At 47.1% G+C, this 12,673-nt stretch overlaps 1 protein-coding gene across 2 annotated transcripts in view; it reads right to left on the bottom strand.

The window, feature by feature from the left end:
* IFT43 (intraflagellar transport 43) overlaps nucleotides 1-10,731 on the bottom strand; it is a 45,850-nt gene extending 35,119 nt beyond the window's left edge. Inside the window, exons 1-2 of one of the 2 annotated variants that reach the window (XM_075103544.1) lie at nucleotides 10,624-10,731; nucleotides 10,091-10,180 (exon numbers count right to left, since the gene is read on the bottom strand). In XM_075103544.1, the coding sequence (XP_074959645.1) occupies nucleotides 10,091-10,180; nucleotides 10,624-10,680 (147 nt within the window). In that variant the 5' untranslated portion in view covers nucleotides 10,681-10,731. The remainder of the gene's footprint in view (nucleotides 1-10,090; nucleotides 10,181-10,623) is intronic. The other variant, XM_075103543.1, reaches the window with a different exon arrangement.
* Nucleotides 10,732-12,673: the final 1,942 nt, after the last annotated feature.

Here is a 12,673-nt window from a genome sequence, read left to right as displayed (position 1 = left end):
CATTCACAACGTGCAACAGCTACAGGAAATTGTGCCTCAGAGAACCCTCCCAGGTTCTCAGAGATGTCAGTTGCTTCAAGAGCTGTCTACTGCCAGTCAACCCCACTCCCAATTGCATGCCTAAGAAGGCAAAACCCTGGCAACGTACTGTATACAAAATGAACCTAGCCCCTGGTGAGGGCTCTTCTACAAGCTGAAGATCACAGGGGAGAACAGGGTACTAGAGAAGAACAATGCAGTCAGACTGTAAGGTCTTTGGGAATAGGAAATTTTCGACTCAGCCACATTCCAACACTCTAGATCTTACTGCAATGCGAGTTGTAGATACAGAAAGGGCTATAAGAGACTGCATCACAATTACACATGACTTCTTAGGTCATGAATTCTCTGAACTAGAATGGCTGGACAGCGCTTAAAACACTGTGGTTATTTTTACACAAATAAGGACCCCCAGTAAGCACCCACCTGAGTGCAGCTGGGGCTGAGCTCCTCAGTCACATGTTTCTAAGTTTCAGGGGATGTGGAGAAGAGCATTTGGGGGTTGGCTGCTGCACAGATCCAGACCAGACCAGACAATGGAATGAGAGTTTGGAGCTGGGTGCCAACCACTGTGCGAGGGTAAGAACTGGGTCAGGAAAATACCGCTCTGATTAAAGGCCCTCATCATATCAAGCCCCAGGCCATGTCTACACCACAGGTGCAGACACACCTGTAAGCAGGATCCATGTGAGTCAGCTTGAGTCTGGAAACAGTCTAGCCTTAGGTGCTTCTGGTAACCAAGCTGGTACCTCCCCAGGTAGAGTGCAGGTTGCTTCTCACCAGGGGATCTCTGCATCATTCTGCACTATATTTTAGGATGCAAATAAACTACTGAAACAATCCCACTGAACTGGGCAACGTAAGTCCACCATTGACTTCACATTTCAGGTACTTAATTTTTTTTATAGTTCCTGACATGTTGTCTTAACCTAAAAAGCAACAGCCCACTTTTCCACCCAAATTGTTTTAAAAGCACTGAGAACTAGAACTACAGGACTTGGTTGCCCCCTCTGGAAAGGTCAGATCCTCAAATTCTCTTTCCAGTTGTTACCTTAAAGCATGCCATCACTCAGACATTGAGTGATATAGAGCTATAGAAGTCAGCATCTGCCTAGATAAGAGTTGGAAATCAGGTTCTTTCCCCTCTATAGTCCATGAAGAACCCTGAGAGTACCTATGGCACGTCTACCAAAGCACAACTAGAGAACATGGCCCCAGCTGGACTCATTAGTACTGGAACAGATGCCTTCCCACTTAAACATTGTTGCTTTCAGTTAGAAAGTCTTTCCCGGTGGCCCAAAAATAATTTTAGTTCCATTTGCAAAGCAGAGTAGCTTCAGGAGAAAGAACTGAGAGTTTTCTCAGACCCAGAACAGCTCATAACTTTGTTATTATATATAATATTCCCTAGGGAGGTGGGAAACATTACTTGACACAGCTTTCAAGAGGCAGAAAGGGACAATAAAATCAGTATCTTCCAGCTTGGAAAGGAGATGGTGGGTTTAATCTCCAAGTTTATACATAAAGTGTGCAGCTTCAACATCAAAATGAACACCTCCACCCCTGGAGGTCCCTGAAGGCAAGAAAAAGCCCTGCTCCACTGCTGAAGGCTACAAAGCACAGGATGAGGATTAGGATCACTCACTGCTAGTGCAGGGACATGTGCTCCCAAGAGCTCTCAGAATGGGGCCAGAACTCCACAGAAGGACAGCATTTCAGGCACACTGCAGTCCCCAGCCACTCTTTACCACCTTTATAGATCCACAGGCCCACACTGAGATTGTCTAGATACTACAGGGGCACCTAGTACAGGCTGTGGATTTTGCTATGAGGATAAAGCATCTAAATCCTCCTGTGGATTTGTGTTTAGGGAATCCCCACAATTCTTTTGCATAAAGCTCTAGCCCTCCTTTCAGGCAGGGACTAAAGCAAACTAGAGGGACTTCTCCAAGGCCCCAAAGCAAATCCATGGCAAAGCCAGGAAGAGAGCCCAGCAAAATCTTGGCTCACAGCCACGATGGTTCACACTCCTCCTGCCTATTCTGCCTCTGCAAATTAACTGAGATATTAGGATACACCCTTTATTATACCATTGATCAGCCTTACAGCCTTTGGCTAAATGTCCCAGGCAGCCTTGGAAGGTGCAGCCAAATGAGTGATTCAACTGGCAACAATTCAGATCCAAGATGCGTGGTTTGCCAGGGGAAGCAAAACAAGTCTCAGAACAGGCAGAGGGCTGGAGGGCAGGACTTCAGCAGGTACGTCCACATCAACAGCCCAGATGGGGCTGTTTGCTAGTATTCAGGCATCCACAAAGTATCTTCACAACAGCAAGAGGAAAGGGACCAAATCCAGGAAGAGGTCAGATTGTAACACTCAGCACAGCCCAAAGGGAGTTCAGGGAAGGGTTACATGAGCCATCAGGGGGACGAAAGGGCCAACTTCGGACAAATGATTCAAGAAGCCAAGTATTTCAGCTTGGCCAGGCAATGACTAAGGGAGGGATATACTGCAACAAGTTTTGGATCACACTTTATAATATAAAGTTCCACTAATAATTGGTTTCGAAGAGACTTATGGTACAATTAACAGAAGTTTGTAAGCATATAGTATTATAAGTTACAAGCTTACTGATCAGTTAGATTTCTCAACACTCAGTTAACTATTTTGTTACCCTTCCCAGGCATTTACAAATGGAAAAATACTATAAAGTGTGACTGTGATGCCTAAGAGTATAAGCCTGAATAAAGGGTGCAGGAATTATCCAGACAAGGGGTTTCAAAGCAGGGATCACTTCATACTAAGGAAAATCTCCTTGCCAGGCACCATTGCATAACATCCCTGAGGCAACAACAATTGCTCATGTGGAAGAGTCACATCAGTTTAGTTATTTTAATGAAATTTAGCAGCCAGGAGCAAAAAGGCGCCTGTGGCATGTGACCAGCCACCACTCTGCACAGTAGACCTTGGGAATCAATGTAGGGCACTGTATGGAGGTGGAATTAGTTCCAGTGAAATGACTGTAAGGACTGACTCCAGTGGGGGGGTCAGGGGGGGAGCGGGGAAAGTTTAGATCAATTATCATGAAAAATTTCTATTGGGTAACCAGTCCCCAAAACTATACCCATCAGTGGGAGGTCTGTTTGCCTGATAAATGGAAAAGTGCTCTGGGCATAGTCCTGAACCATCCATCACTGATGAATAAACCCAGTGGATCTTTCCTACAATATCATCTCTAGCACTACCAAGAGAAAATGGAGCTAATCTGAATAGTCTTGACTCCTTGTGATGAGCATACCCTTCTGAGGCCAGAATTAATGAGATGGGTGACACGAGTTTCTTGTCTGAACTTTAAATTTCACAAATTAATCTACTGTGCTACCAGTACTGGGCTGGTGCTTCAGCAGAAAGAATTAAAGAGTACAGGAGAGGATGCTTTAATCGTCTAACATATACAGAGAGCAACTCTAGCCAGGAAAAACCGGACAACACCAATTCCATAGTTAGGAAGAGTGCAAGACAACTAGCCCAAAGACTTTAACAGAAACAGGTACTAGTTCTCAGGTTGTTCTGAACAGCACCACCCTGGCTTCTAACGCCAAATGAATGCTGAGATGTATTTTAGCTTTGCTGCAGGATGAAAAAGGGTATGTATATTACTTTTCTCTGTATAACAGGAGCCTGGTAAGAAGCAATATGCTATCCTATTAACCACAGATATCAGCATTCCAGCGCTGGTGCAATAAAAAGGAACAACTCATAGAAAATACAAAGGCACACATCCTTGTTACTAGTGGTTGGCCTTCTCCTCTGGGTCACCAGCAAGACTTCATAATCCCTGAAGACAAGTTTTCATGTTATGGGAGCAAGACTAACCATACTGGACAGCAAATCTAGGCTCAGTCAGGTTTTATACTCTATTAGCTAATTGCTGCCCTGACTTTTAAATGAAAACAGAGTATCTTTCCAATGGCCACATACACATCTGTGACCTCAGAGCAAGATGCAGCACCTGATAAGAGCAGCTGTTACAAAGATAATTAAAAAAACCTGTCAGCAATAGGAACAGAGGATGCAGGAAAGGCACTGCATCTGAGGCAAACTTTGCCTTATTCTCCAATACAAGAGTCGCCTCTTAAGCCAGACTCCAGATACATGAATAGGTTAGTCCTACTAGTCCCCTTCAGAGGTGCCAGCATCTACCTAGAAAGCCTCTAGTCTTACGTGGTCAACATTTTCCTCAGGATCTTCATCCTAGAAGGATCAGGAGGCAAAAAGAGAAAAAGAGGTTAGAAGGAAGAACTAAAGGAGCCTGCACAAAATAGCTTGAAGATTGACATGAATGGCTGTCCTGCAGCACATGCTTCGCAACCTTATTCACTTGAACAAAGTACAAAGACAATCCCACCATTGTAAGATTTTATATCCAGAGTCATTTATGCATATACCAACTGTGATACAGGTCTGTTTGACTGCAATGGCAGGAAAGTCTACCAGGAATCAGACCCTGAAAAGCATACTAAAAAAAAAAAAACACCTACAAATGAGAGCGAGAACAGACTTAGTTCCTTCTCCCTATATATAGCATGAGAATATCTAAATTATTCAGATGTGTAAGACACTAGAAAGATTTGTACGGATAGGCTCTGCAACCAGACCAGAGACCACAAATAACATTGGAATGGTCATACTAGGAGTTATATACTGTAGCAGGCTGCAGCCCTTCTTTCAGGAGCTACTGGTTCTCAAGGCAACCTCAGATCCTCCACTGGGAGCAGGAGCTGTAGCAATTACCATAAGATAGGCATAGCTGACAACAGTGTTAGCTTTAGTAGATGAAGTTTAGCTAACCCTATAGTATAACGGAGTAGCTTAGTTATGGGGTAGACGAGTAACTCAAGGAAAGCAGCCTGTTAATCACTGTGAAAGTTGCAAACTGATTGAGAACCTTTCTGATGAGCCTACTGCCAGCACCAGCAGTGGCAACGACAATTTGTTAGGCACCAAATGCAAGGAGGCGGCAATTAAGAACCCAGTAATCTCCACACTATCCTAGATATGACAGTGCTCAGAATCACGTAGGAAGAGAATCTAGGACATCCCAGGACCCTGCACCAGGAGTACATGCAGGATGGCTAGAAACACTACACTAACCCACCTGACTTTTATTCTGGACTGCATCATCTCTCCTGTGGAACAGGGAAGCCACGTGATTCATAAACTGCATGTGTATCTGATTAAAGTGGTTTGGCATCTGAGTCCACTTAGAGTCTGTGCTGTCAGCTGGTCTTATGGTCTTACCATTACAGCAACAAAGGGAGGCTGCATACAGGTTGGAGCAGCTGGGGTACAGAAGTCCCTGTATCGGTGAGCAGTGTAAATGGTAAAATCTGTTGGAAGTGTGTATCCATTAGCCAGGGACCCACATGTTCCAGCACCCAAGAGCAGAAAGGCTTCTGCAGGGCCCAGCATGACCTAAGCTTCTCTGGATGTATGGAGCCCAAGTGGTACAGGATTCGCAGCAGCACAGAAGGAAACCCATCTGGACCACACATGTTGGAAAAGCACTTAAATAACACTTCTTTGAGCAATCTTCCACATGGATTTCACCCTCGGCAATTGATCTGCAGTTGTTTATTCACTTGGGTTAGATAACTGAATCCTATTTAAACGATGACTGGATGTCAGCCTAAAGAATCACTGCCAGGAGTGTTTGTAAGCTGTATGGTGGAAGTCCAAATAGCTGCTTTGCAAAATTCACCTGTGGGAACATCCTTCCAATATGCAGTGGAGGTGGCCCAAGCTTTTGTCCTCCCACATGCATTTATCCTGAATAAGGTATTTTTTTACAGCACAGAAATGCTTACTTTGTAACTATCACGCACGGAACACACTAGATAGGCAAGCTTAAAAATATCAGGTAGGACAAGAGAAGAACATACTTTCAGAAGTGAAAGCACAAAGCCTTTCCCCAGGCTTTGGTGAAACATAGGGAAGAGAACCAGCATGGAACTTAGATGATTTTGGGGCAAACCCCGATATAAAGTGAAAGCGATCCTGTCCTATCTGTGTGGAGATATTTTCAACATAGCCTAGAAAACCCTCATCTTTAGGCTGACATTTGGCCCCCAGCCTCCACTCAGAGGATCTACAAAGTGCTGCCAGAGAGACACCAACAACATCGTATTGAGATTGTAAGGGGTAGAAACCAGGGAAATCTTGAACAAGGTCCCAAGGGAATCCTGTCAATGTAGGATGAAAACAGACTGTGGAAGCAGGATAGCATTACAATATTTTTGCATACTGATTTCTTATGGAACAGCAAATAGTTCAGTCTTGCTGAGAGGAGACACAGAAATGGAAAAATTTGCTGATATATTTTACAAAAAGCCTTTTCCACTCAGCTTTCCAAATCAACCTCCTCAAGAGCTCCAAGCCTTGCCAAACAGCTTATTTTGGTGGATGTCATCAAGCCAGCATTCAGGCTGTTGGATGCGGTGATGTTAGAGCCAGGAAAAAGGTTTGACTTTTATTCTATAGAAGTGTCCGGAACTCCTGGTAGGATGGTACAGCAAAGATCTTCAACAGATGTCATTATATGATCTGCCCCTCCCATTATACCAATAACATAACCAGCTTGAGTTTGTCCCATTTTGTCAGAAACTTGATAGCATCAACATGAGTAAAAAGTAACGCATCAAGCCAGAGGATGGGAAAGGCCTCCCAATGGGAAAAATGGATACATTACCCCTCTGAAAATGAATGTTTGAAATGCGGAGTTCTGGCATGCAGCAAGCAGATTTATCTCTAGGAATTCCCATTTACGGCATATTCCCCTGGGTGCCCAAGAAGTGCCTGCCAATTTGCCAAGGAGCGCTAAAGGCCAGGAACACGCACAGCCATTGCTCCAGGAGGATGCTGACTGCACCAATTACAGCAAATAATCGTGTTCCTTCTTGCCTCATGAAATAATACATAGCTACAGTGTTGTTTGTTAGTACTTGTACTTCTGAAAAGGCAGGAATGCTCTGCATGTCAGATGGCAGACTACGAGCTTTGTGACCCTCAGCGAGCCCCTTGAGGGGACAGAGGTCTAAATTTGAATGTAATACAGATACTTCCACACAGGAGTGGGAATTATCAAACAGAGATTTGGGCAGAGGAATTACAAATACACTGTTGCAGTTAAGGAACTTACTGTGGGAGATATATACACACAACAGGCTCCAAAGATATACTAAAATATACTGTTTTCACAGAGCTTGGGGGAAGTATATTGGGCTACAAGGCACAAGAGGTTGGAGTTGTGCCCTAGAGAAGGAGGTTCTAACAATACATTTGTGAGAGAAGACCCACAGTTGAGGAGTTGTACCATTGTTTGTAGTATCAAAAGACAGAGTCCAGGTCTAGGAGAGATCAGCAGTAATCTGATAAGATCTATGCTCCAGGTCAGATGATTTGCCTATTGACTTAAAACAAAGATTAATCATGTTAAATGAGTTGTTCACCACTCAAAGTGAATTTCCTTGTAATAAGCCCAAATGTTGAAACATGGATAGACAGGTACTTTTTGCTTGCTTCACGCAAGCTGCTCTGACCAGAAAACACTTCCTGGATGGTTCTCAGTGTCATGAAAAGACACAGTTTTAAAACTCTGAGAAACTACTGAGAGCACAATCACCATCATGAACGTGAAACTGCACATAAAGGTGTGAACACCGCAAAGGTTTGCGACAAACCCCTTTGTCTTCAAAATCAGTAATAGGGATAAAACCTCCTATGCTGAAATTAATTACGTGGGGCCTCCTCCACTACTGCCGGTTCCAGAAAAAAAGTACTGTTATTTTTAAATTTGCATTTCTTTTGGGAAGGTTCCTTGAAAAGGTTTCAAGATGACCAGATGGCTGAATGAGACATCCATTGTAACAGCTGACCCCACCACTTGGAGACAAGCCAAGGCCAGGCTTCCAGAAAAGTAAAAGGTGATTGCCAATCTAGGGTGAAGGAAAAAACAGTAACAGTTCTTTTAAATGCACACTTTGGTATCAAATATGATAATGTATGAGAAGCCTCCAATTCTGGAGTAAAGGAAAAGGCTGAAGATTATTTATAGTGGATTTTGTCTCTTCTCCGGCAGCTCCAAGGTTTTCAGCTAACAGCAACATTTAGCAACAAAGAACTGCCTGAAGGGAGACTATTGACAGGAATGGTTCTTCCTGGTGGTTAAGATCCAGTAATAATATATTTGAATCTTGTAAGGCGTGGAAGGCCTCACCCTGCTGCTGCTGAAACACTCGCTGCTTTCAAACAGAAGACTGCAACTATTTCTTAGCCCTCTCCAGGGGTGCCCAAGGACTGGAGCCTTTATCATCTCTTCCCAGCTATTATAACGGCTACGATGCAAGACACACCAAGTACAACCACAGTAAGTTACAGTCAGTCAGCTGTACCCCTACACCACGCCCTGGTCTCTTTCTAACCAGGGAATCAGTCCATGAACTAGGGCTGCCAGTTCCTGTAAGGGAACAATCTGACAATGAGCCACCCCAATCTGGAGGCTAACCAATGATTACACCCACTTAAACCACCAGCTGGTTTCTTTAAGACTTTCTTTACCTATGAGGCCCATGGTTATTTTGATTTCTTAAATTACGCCTTCTGCAAACTCCCTCACGGAATCCCTCCTGAACCCCTATAGCATACCTGGGGAGGGGACAATGCATAGGCACATAGGTAGGAGACGATTCTCCTTTATGTCTATCAAGAAAAAAGAACATACTGTCTCCAGAAAAAAAAAACAACAAACTGCTCTATGAGGTGTTATTGTAAGCTAAGCCATAACTCTATTTTCAACAGCAGGGACTCCAAGGAAATATTCCCCAACAAAACCATTTTGGCACAGATGGCTGGGACATAACTACTCAGTGTTAATAGGAGAGTTTTGTCAGGGCACAGAGGATCAGGGAGCAGCCACTCCCAAGACAGAAGGTCCCCAGGCTCTGAGCACAGTAGCTTGAAGCGCAGTTGGTGCCAGGGTGGCCAGCAATGCAAACTGGGGTTGCAGTTTAAAGCAGCCAAGAATATGGTATGCTGGAGACAACAAGTGGCATTGTGAAAAGCTAAGTATCATCTCATTTAAACAAATATCACAGTCAATAAGGTAGAAATCTGATGACCCTTTTGTCCATCTGAAGGCATCAGGGAGCAAAATCTGTATGTCGTCTCTTGACAGGTGCTCCTTCCAGCAGGAGATGCCTGTGGAAGAGCCATGCTAACATCAGCGAGCCAACTTGCAAGTAGAATTTGAGCATTCTGCAGTGCTAAGGGACAAAGTGAATCAAAAGGGTTCAGATCTCATCTTTCTGGGTGTTAGAGGATGTTGCCTCACTATCCTGTAAAGAGGGTTTCCAGACCACCTTCTACTTTTTGAAGATGTACTGCCAGCACAGACTCTGAAGAAAAGTTTTTCTCCAAAGCCAAGTGGGACCTGAGTTTGCATATTATTACCCACAAGACAAAGTCACAAGACAAGATGCTGCAAAGCTGGCTCCCAGCATGACCTTTGTAGCCTGTGCATGGAGGAAAGGAAAAAGGAGTGTCACTACACAAACTTGATACTGACCATCTCAGATACTGTACTGTGGCTCTAGCAAAAGGAAAGTGCAAAAGTAAGGCATCTGCTTACCTGCATTCTGTCTTGCTACCACAGATGGTGGCGAAACTGGTCAGAAAATGATGTGCCTGCTCATATTTTAATTCCCATGGAAGATATGCACATAGAGGGGGGAGAGGCCCCAAGTCCTGTTTGACGCTGCTCTCCATACCTCGCATGTGAGAAACCGCAGCCCCAGACATGACCCTGCGTGAAAGCTACACACGATGCTGAGGGCAGCACCAGGAAAGGGACGCAGCAGTCATGTGGGTCCCAACTCTAAGGGCAGACTTCAAGGGACAGAGTGCACCCGCAGGAAAGAATCTCAGAAGAAATGAAGACTCCTCCACTGGAGGCACCAGCAGAGTTACAGACAGGTTCTCCTGATGGGACACCCACCTCTCCAAGAGAAGCAGACGAGGAATTCTTTCTGCTGAGATTTTCACCTGGGAAGAAGTCCTGGCGGGCTCGACGGCCCATCTTTAGTACCTGTAGTGCAGGGGGAAACGCGAAGGAGCAGAGGGCACACGGTTACTGACAAAAGCTGCTTCAGAGCAGGGGGGAAAATGCAAGCAAGAGCCCTGCAGTCACGCCATGCCCTGCAACGAGCCGCGTTCCCCTAACGAGGGCAAAAGCATCACCAGCCGCAGGTGTGAACCACGGTCGGTGCGTGGGTCACGCTCCCCCACCCCAACCGCGGGCTGCTGTGCCCTTCCTGCCCTTGCGGCGTCCCACGGAGACCCGACCCCGCGGCGGTACCCACGGAGAGCCCGGCAGGCCTCCCGGGGGGCGGACCACGCCGGTGGGGCCCCCGCCGGCCCCGAGGCTCCCCCGGCCGCGCCCGTCCCGCTCGCCCGCCAGCGGAGGGCGGCTGGGGACCCCGGAGCCGCTGCTCGGAGGGCCCGGCCTAGCGGCGGCCCGGGCCCACTCACCCCGGCGGCGGCGCCCCCCCGCCGCGGCGCCTCCGCCCGCTCCGCCTCAGCCTCCATCCGCCGCCGCCGGTGCTTCCGGCCGACGGCCCGCCCCCGCCGCCCCGGCAACCGCCGCCCCCGGCCCGGCCCGGCCCGGCCCGCCCCCGCGGGGGCCCCGGCGGCCCTGCCCGCCGGGCCTGGGGCAGCCGCCACGAGCCCCGCGCGCCGCGCCCACGCGGGCCGGCCCGCCGCGGGCTGGGTGCTCCTGCCCGACAGCCGGCAAGGAACTGCAGCGCTGGGCGCTCCCGGTAGCGACAGAAACACCCAGCGCCCTTCGCGGTCTTAAAATCTTGGCCCGACTCCCGGTGGCAGCGGTGCTGCGGTCTCTCAGCACAAAACGTCACGTAAGTACGCTTTTATCGGGTTTTAATTTCACACGCAGCAGGGGCAGGTTAAAAGCAGCCTGCCGCCCTGCCTCCGCCGGCTCGTTACTGTATACACTTTAAAGTTCCCACTAAGGCAGATAATCCCAGCCTTAGAGATCTGTCCCCCCACAGAGGGTTTTGCCAAGCCTCACGATCGCTCCTCATGCCCTTGCCCATTCCCTCCAGCTCTCTGACACGGCTTTCCAGGCGCGGCACTGGCCCCCAGAGCGCTCGGTGGGGGCAGGCCCGAGGACCAGATACAAGCGCAATGATCATTACACACGTGCCTCTCGAGCGCAAGTTGTGCAGAGTTTTCCACTGAGCTACGTAAAATGACCCTGGTCCCTTTCTTGGCTGGACAGATGTATAGACTAATTGTGAATAGATCCGGTTTTAGCCCCGCATGTTAAATAAACATTCAGTTCTCCAGTGCTTTGTCCGTTTGCACATATTTTTCTGGTATCTCTGACACCCCTCACAATCTTCACCCATCCTCATTAGCCTAAATAATTGTCATCCATTTATTCTGCTGCTACAATCAAGAACTGTAGCACACCACAAACTACACTGTTAATGCCTTTCATTAGGAAAATTGACTGTTCAACCCTGAAGTTTAAGCCTTCCAGGGATACCTTTTACTAAAGGCACCAGACCTCACTCCGTACCTGCTTAGATTTAGTAGAAGCTCGTTGTCTGGCTGAAGAACTTTGAGAAGTCTAAATAAATTGTGTCAAATAATTGTCCTTTTTTCCACTCCTTACTGACATTTTCAAGTAGTTGTGCTGTGACTGTGATGATCTAAGGATGAAGTGAAGTAAGATTTGTGGGCAGAGGTAATAACTTTTTATTAGACCAACTGATATAGCTGGAAAAAAAACCATACAAGAAGTGTTTCTGTGCCTGAAAGCTTGTCTGTTTTTTCCAGCTATATCAATTGGTCTAATAAAAGATATTATCTCCCTTTACAAACCTTGACATGTCCAAGGAATTCAGTAAGTGAGACATGATTTTCCTTGTTTGAAGCCAGGCTGGTTAGGCTTTATGAAATTATGATCTTCCAGATACTTTGTTCTTCTCTTTTAATTACCGATTCAAGCATTCATGAGGTGGAGAGGGCAGTTTTCACCTAGCCCCTTGCCTTACCACCAGGGCCATGGGAACATAGCCGTGCGTTCCCCACTCCCCATCCACTCCTCCGAAGAGCTGCCGCAACAGCGTGGCTGCACAGATACCAGGAGGCGGAGGGGACTGTAGCCCCCAGGTTGCAGTAGCTACTGCAGGATGTCTCAGTACAAGTGTACACTTACAGCTGACCCTCTTGGTTAGAAAAAGAGCATCCTAAGAGAAGCATGATAGTGTCCAGAGCAACGTCTGCTAAAGCAGGAGGGTGTCCCTGGGGTGGGAGTCCTGGGGTAGGAGTTTATTGCCAGCTGTGGCCCCAAACAGGCAGCCGGCAGGGTGTTCCTACCAGAGGCAGGGTAGGAAGAGTATGGGGTGGCACCCTGGAGGGACAGATCACGAAGCAGCAGGGCCCATGGGTTGACTTGTCTGGAACTGACCCCCCCCCAAGCCCCTCCTCACAATTCCCCTTGGTCCATCCCAGACACCACCCCAGTAGCACATCCCAGCTCCCCCCAGAACACGCT

This window comes from Phalacrocorax aristotelis, chromosome 9, assembly GCF_949628215.1.
Source record: "Phalacrocorax aristotelis chromosome 9, bGulAri2.1, whole genome shotgun sequence".
Classification (NCBI taxonomy): domain Eukaryota; kingdom Metazoa; phylum Chordata; class Aves; order Suliformes; family Phalacrocoracidae; genus Phalacrocorax; species Phalacrocorax aristotelis.
The sequence above is the reverse complement of the archived record's forward strand: the minus strand, read 5'-3'. Positions and strand labels throughout refer to the sequence as shown.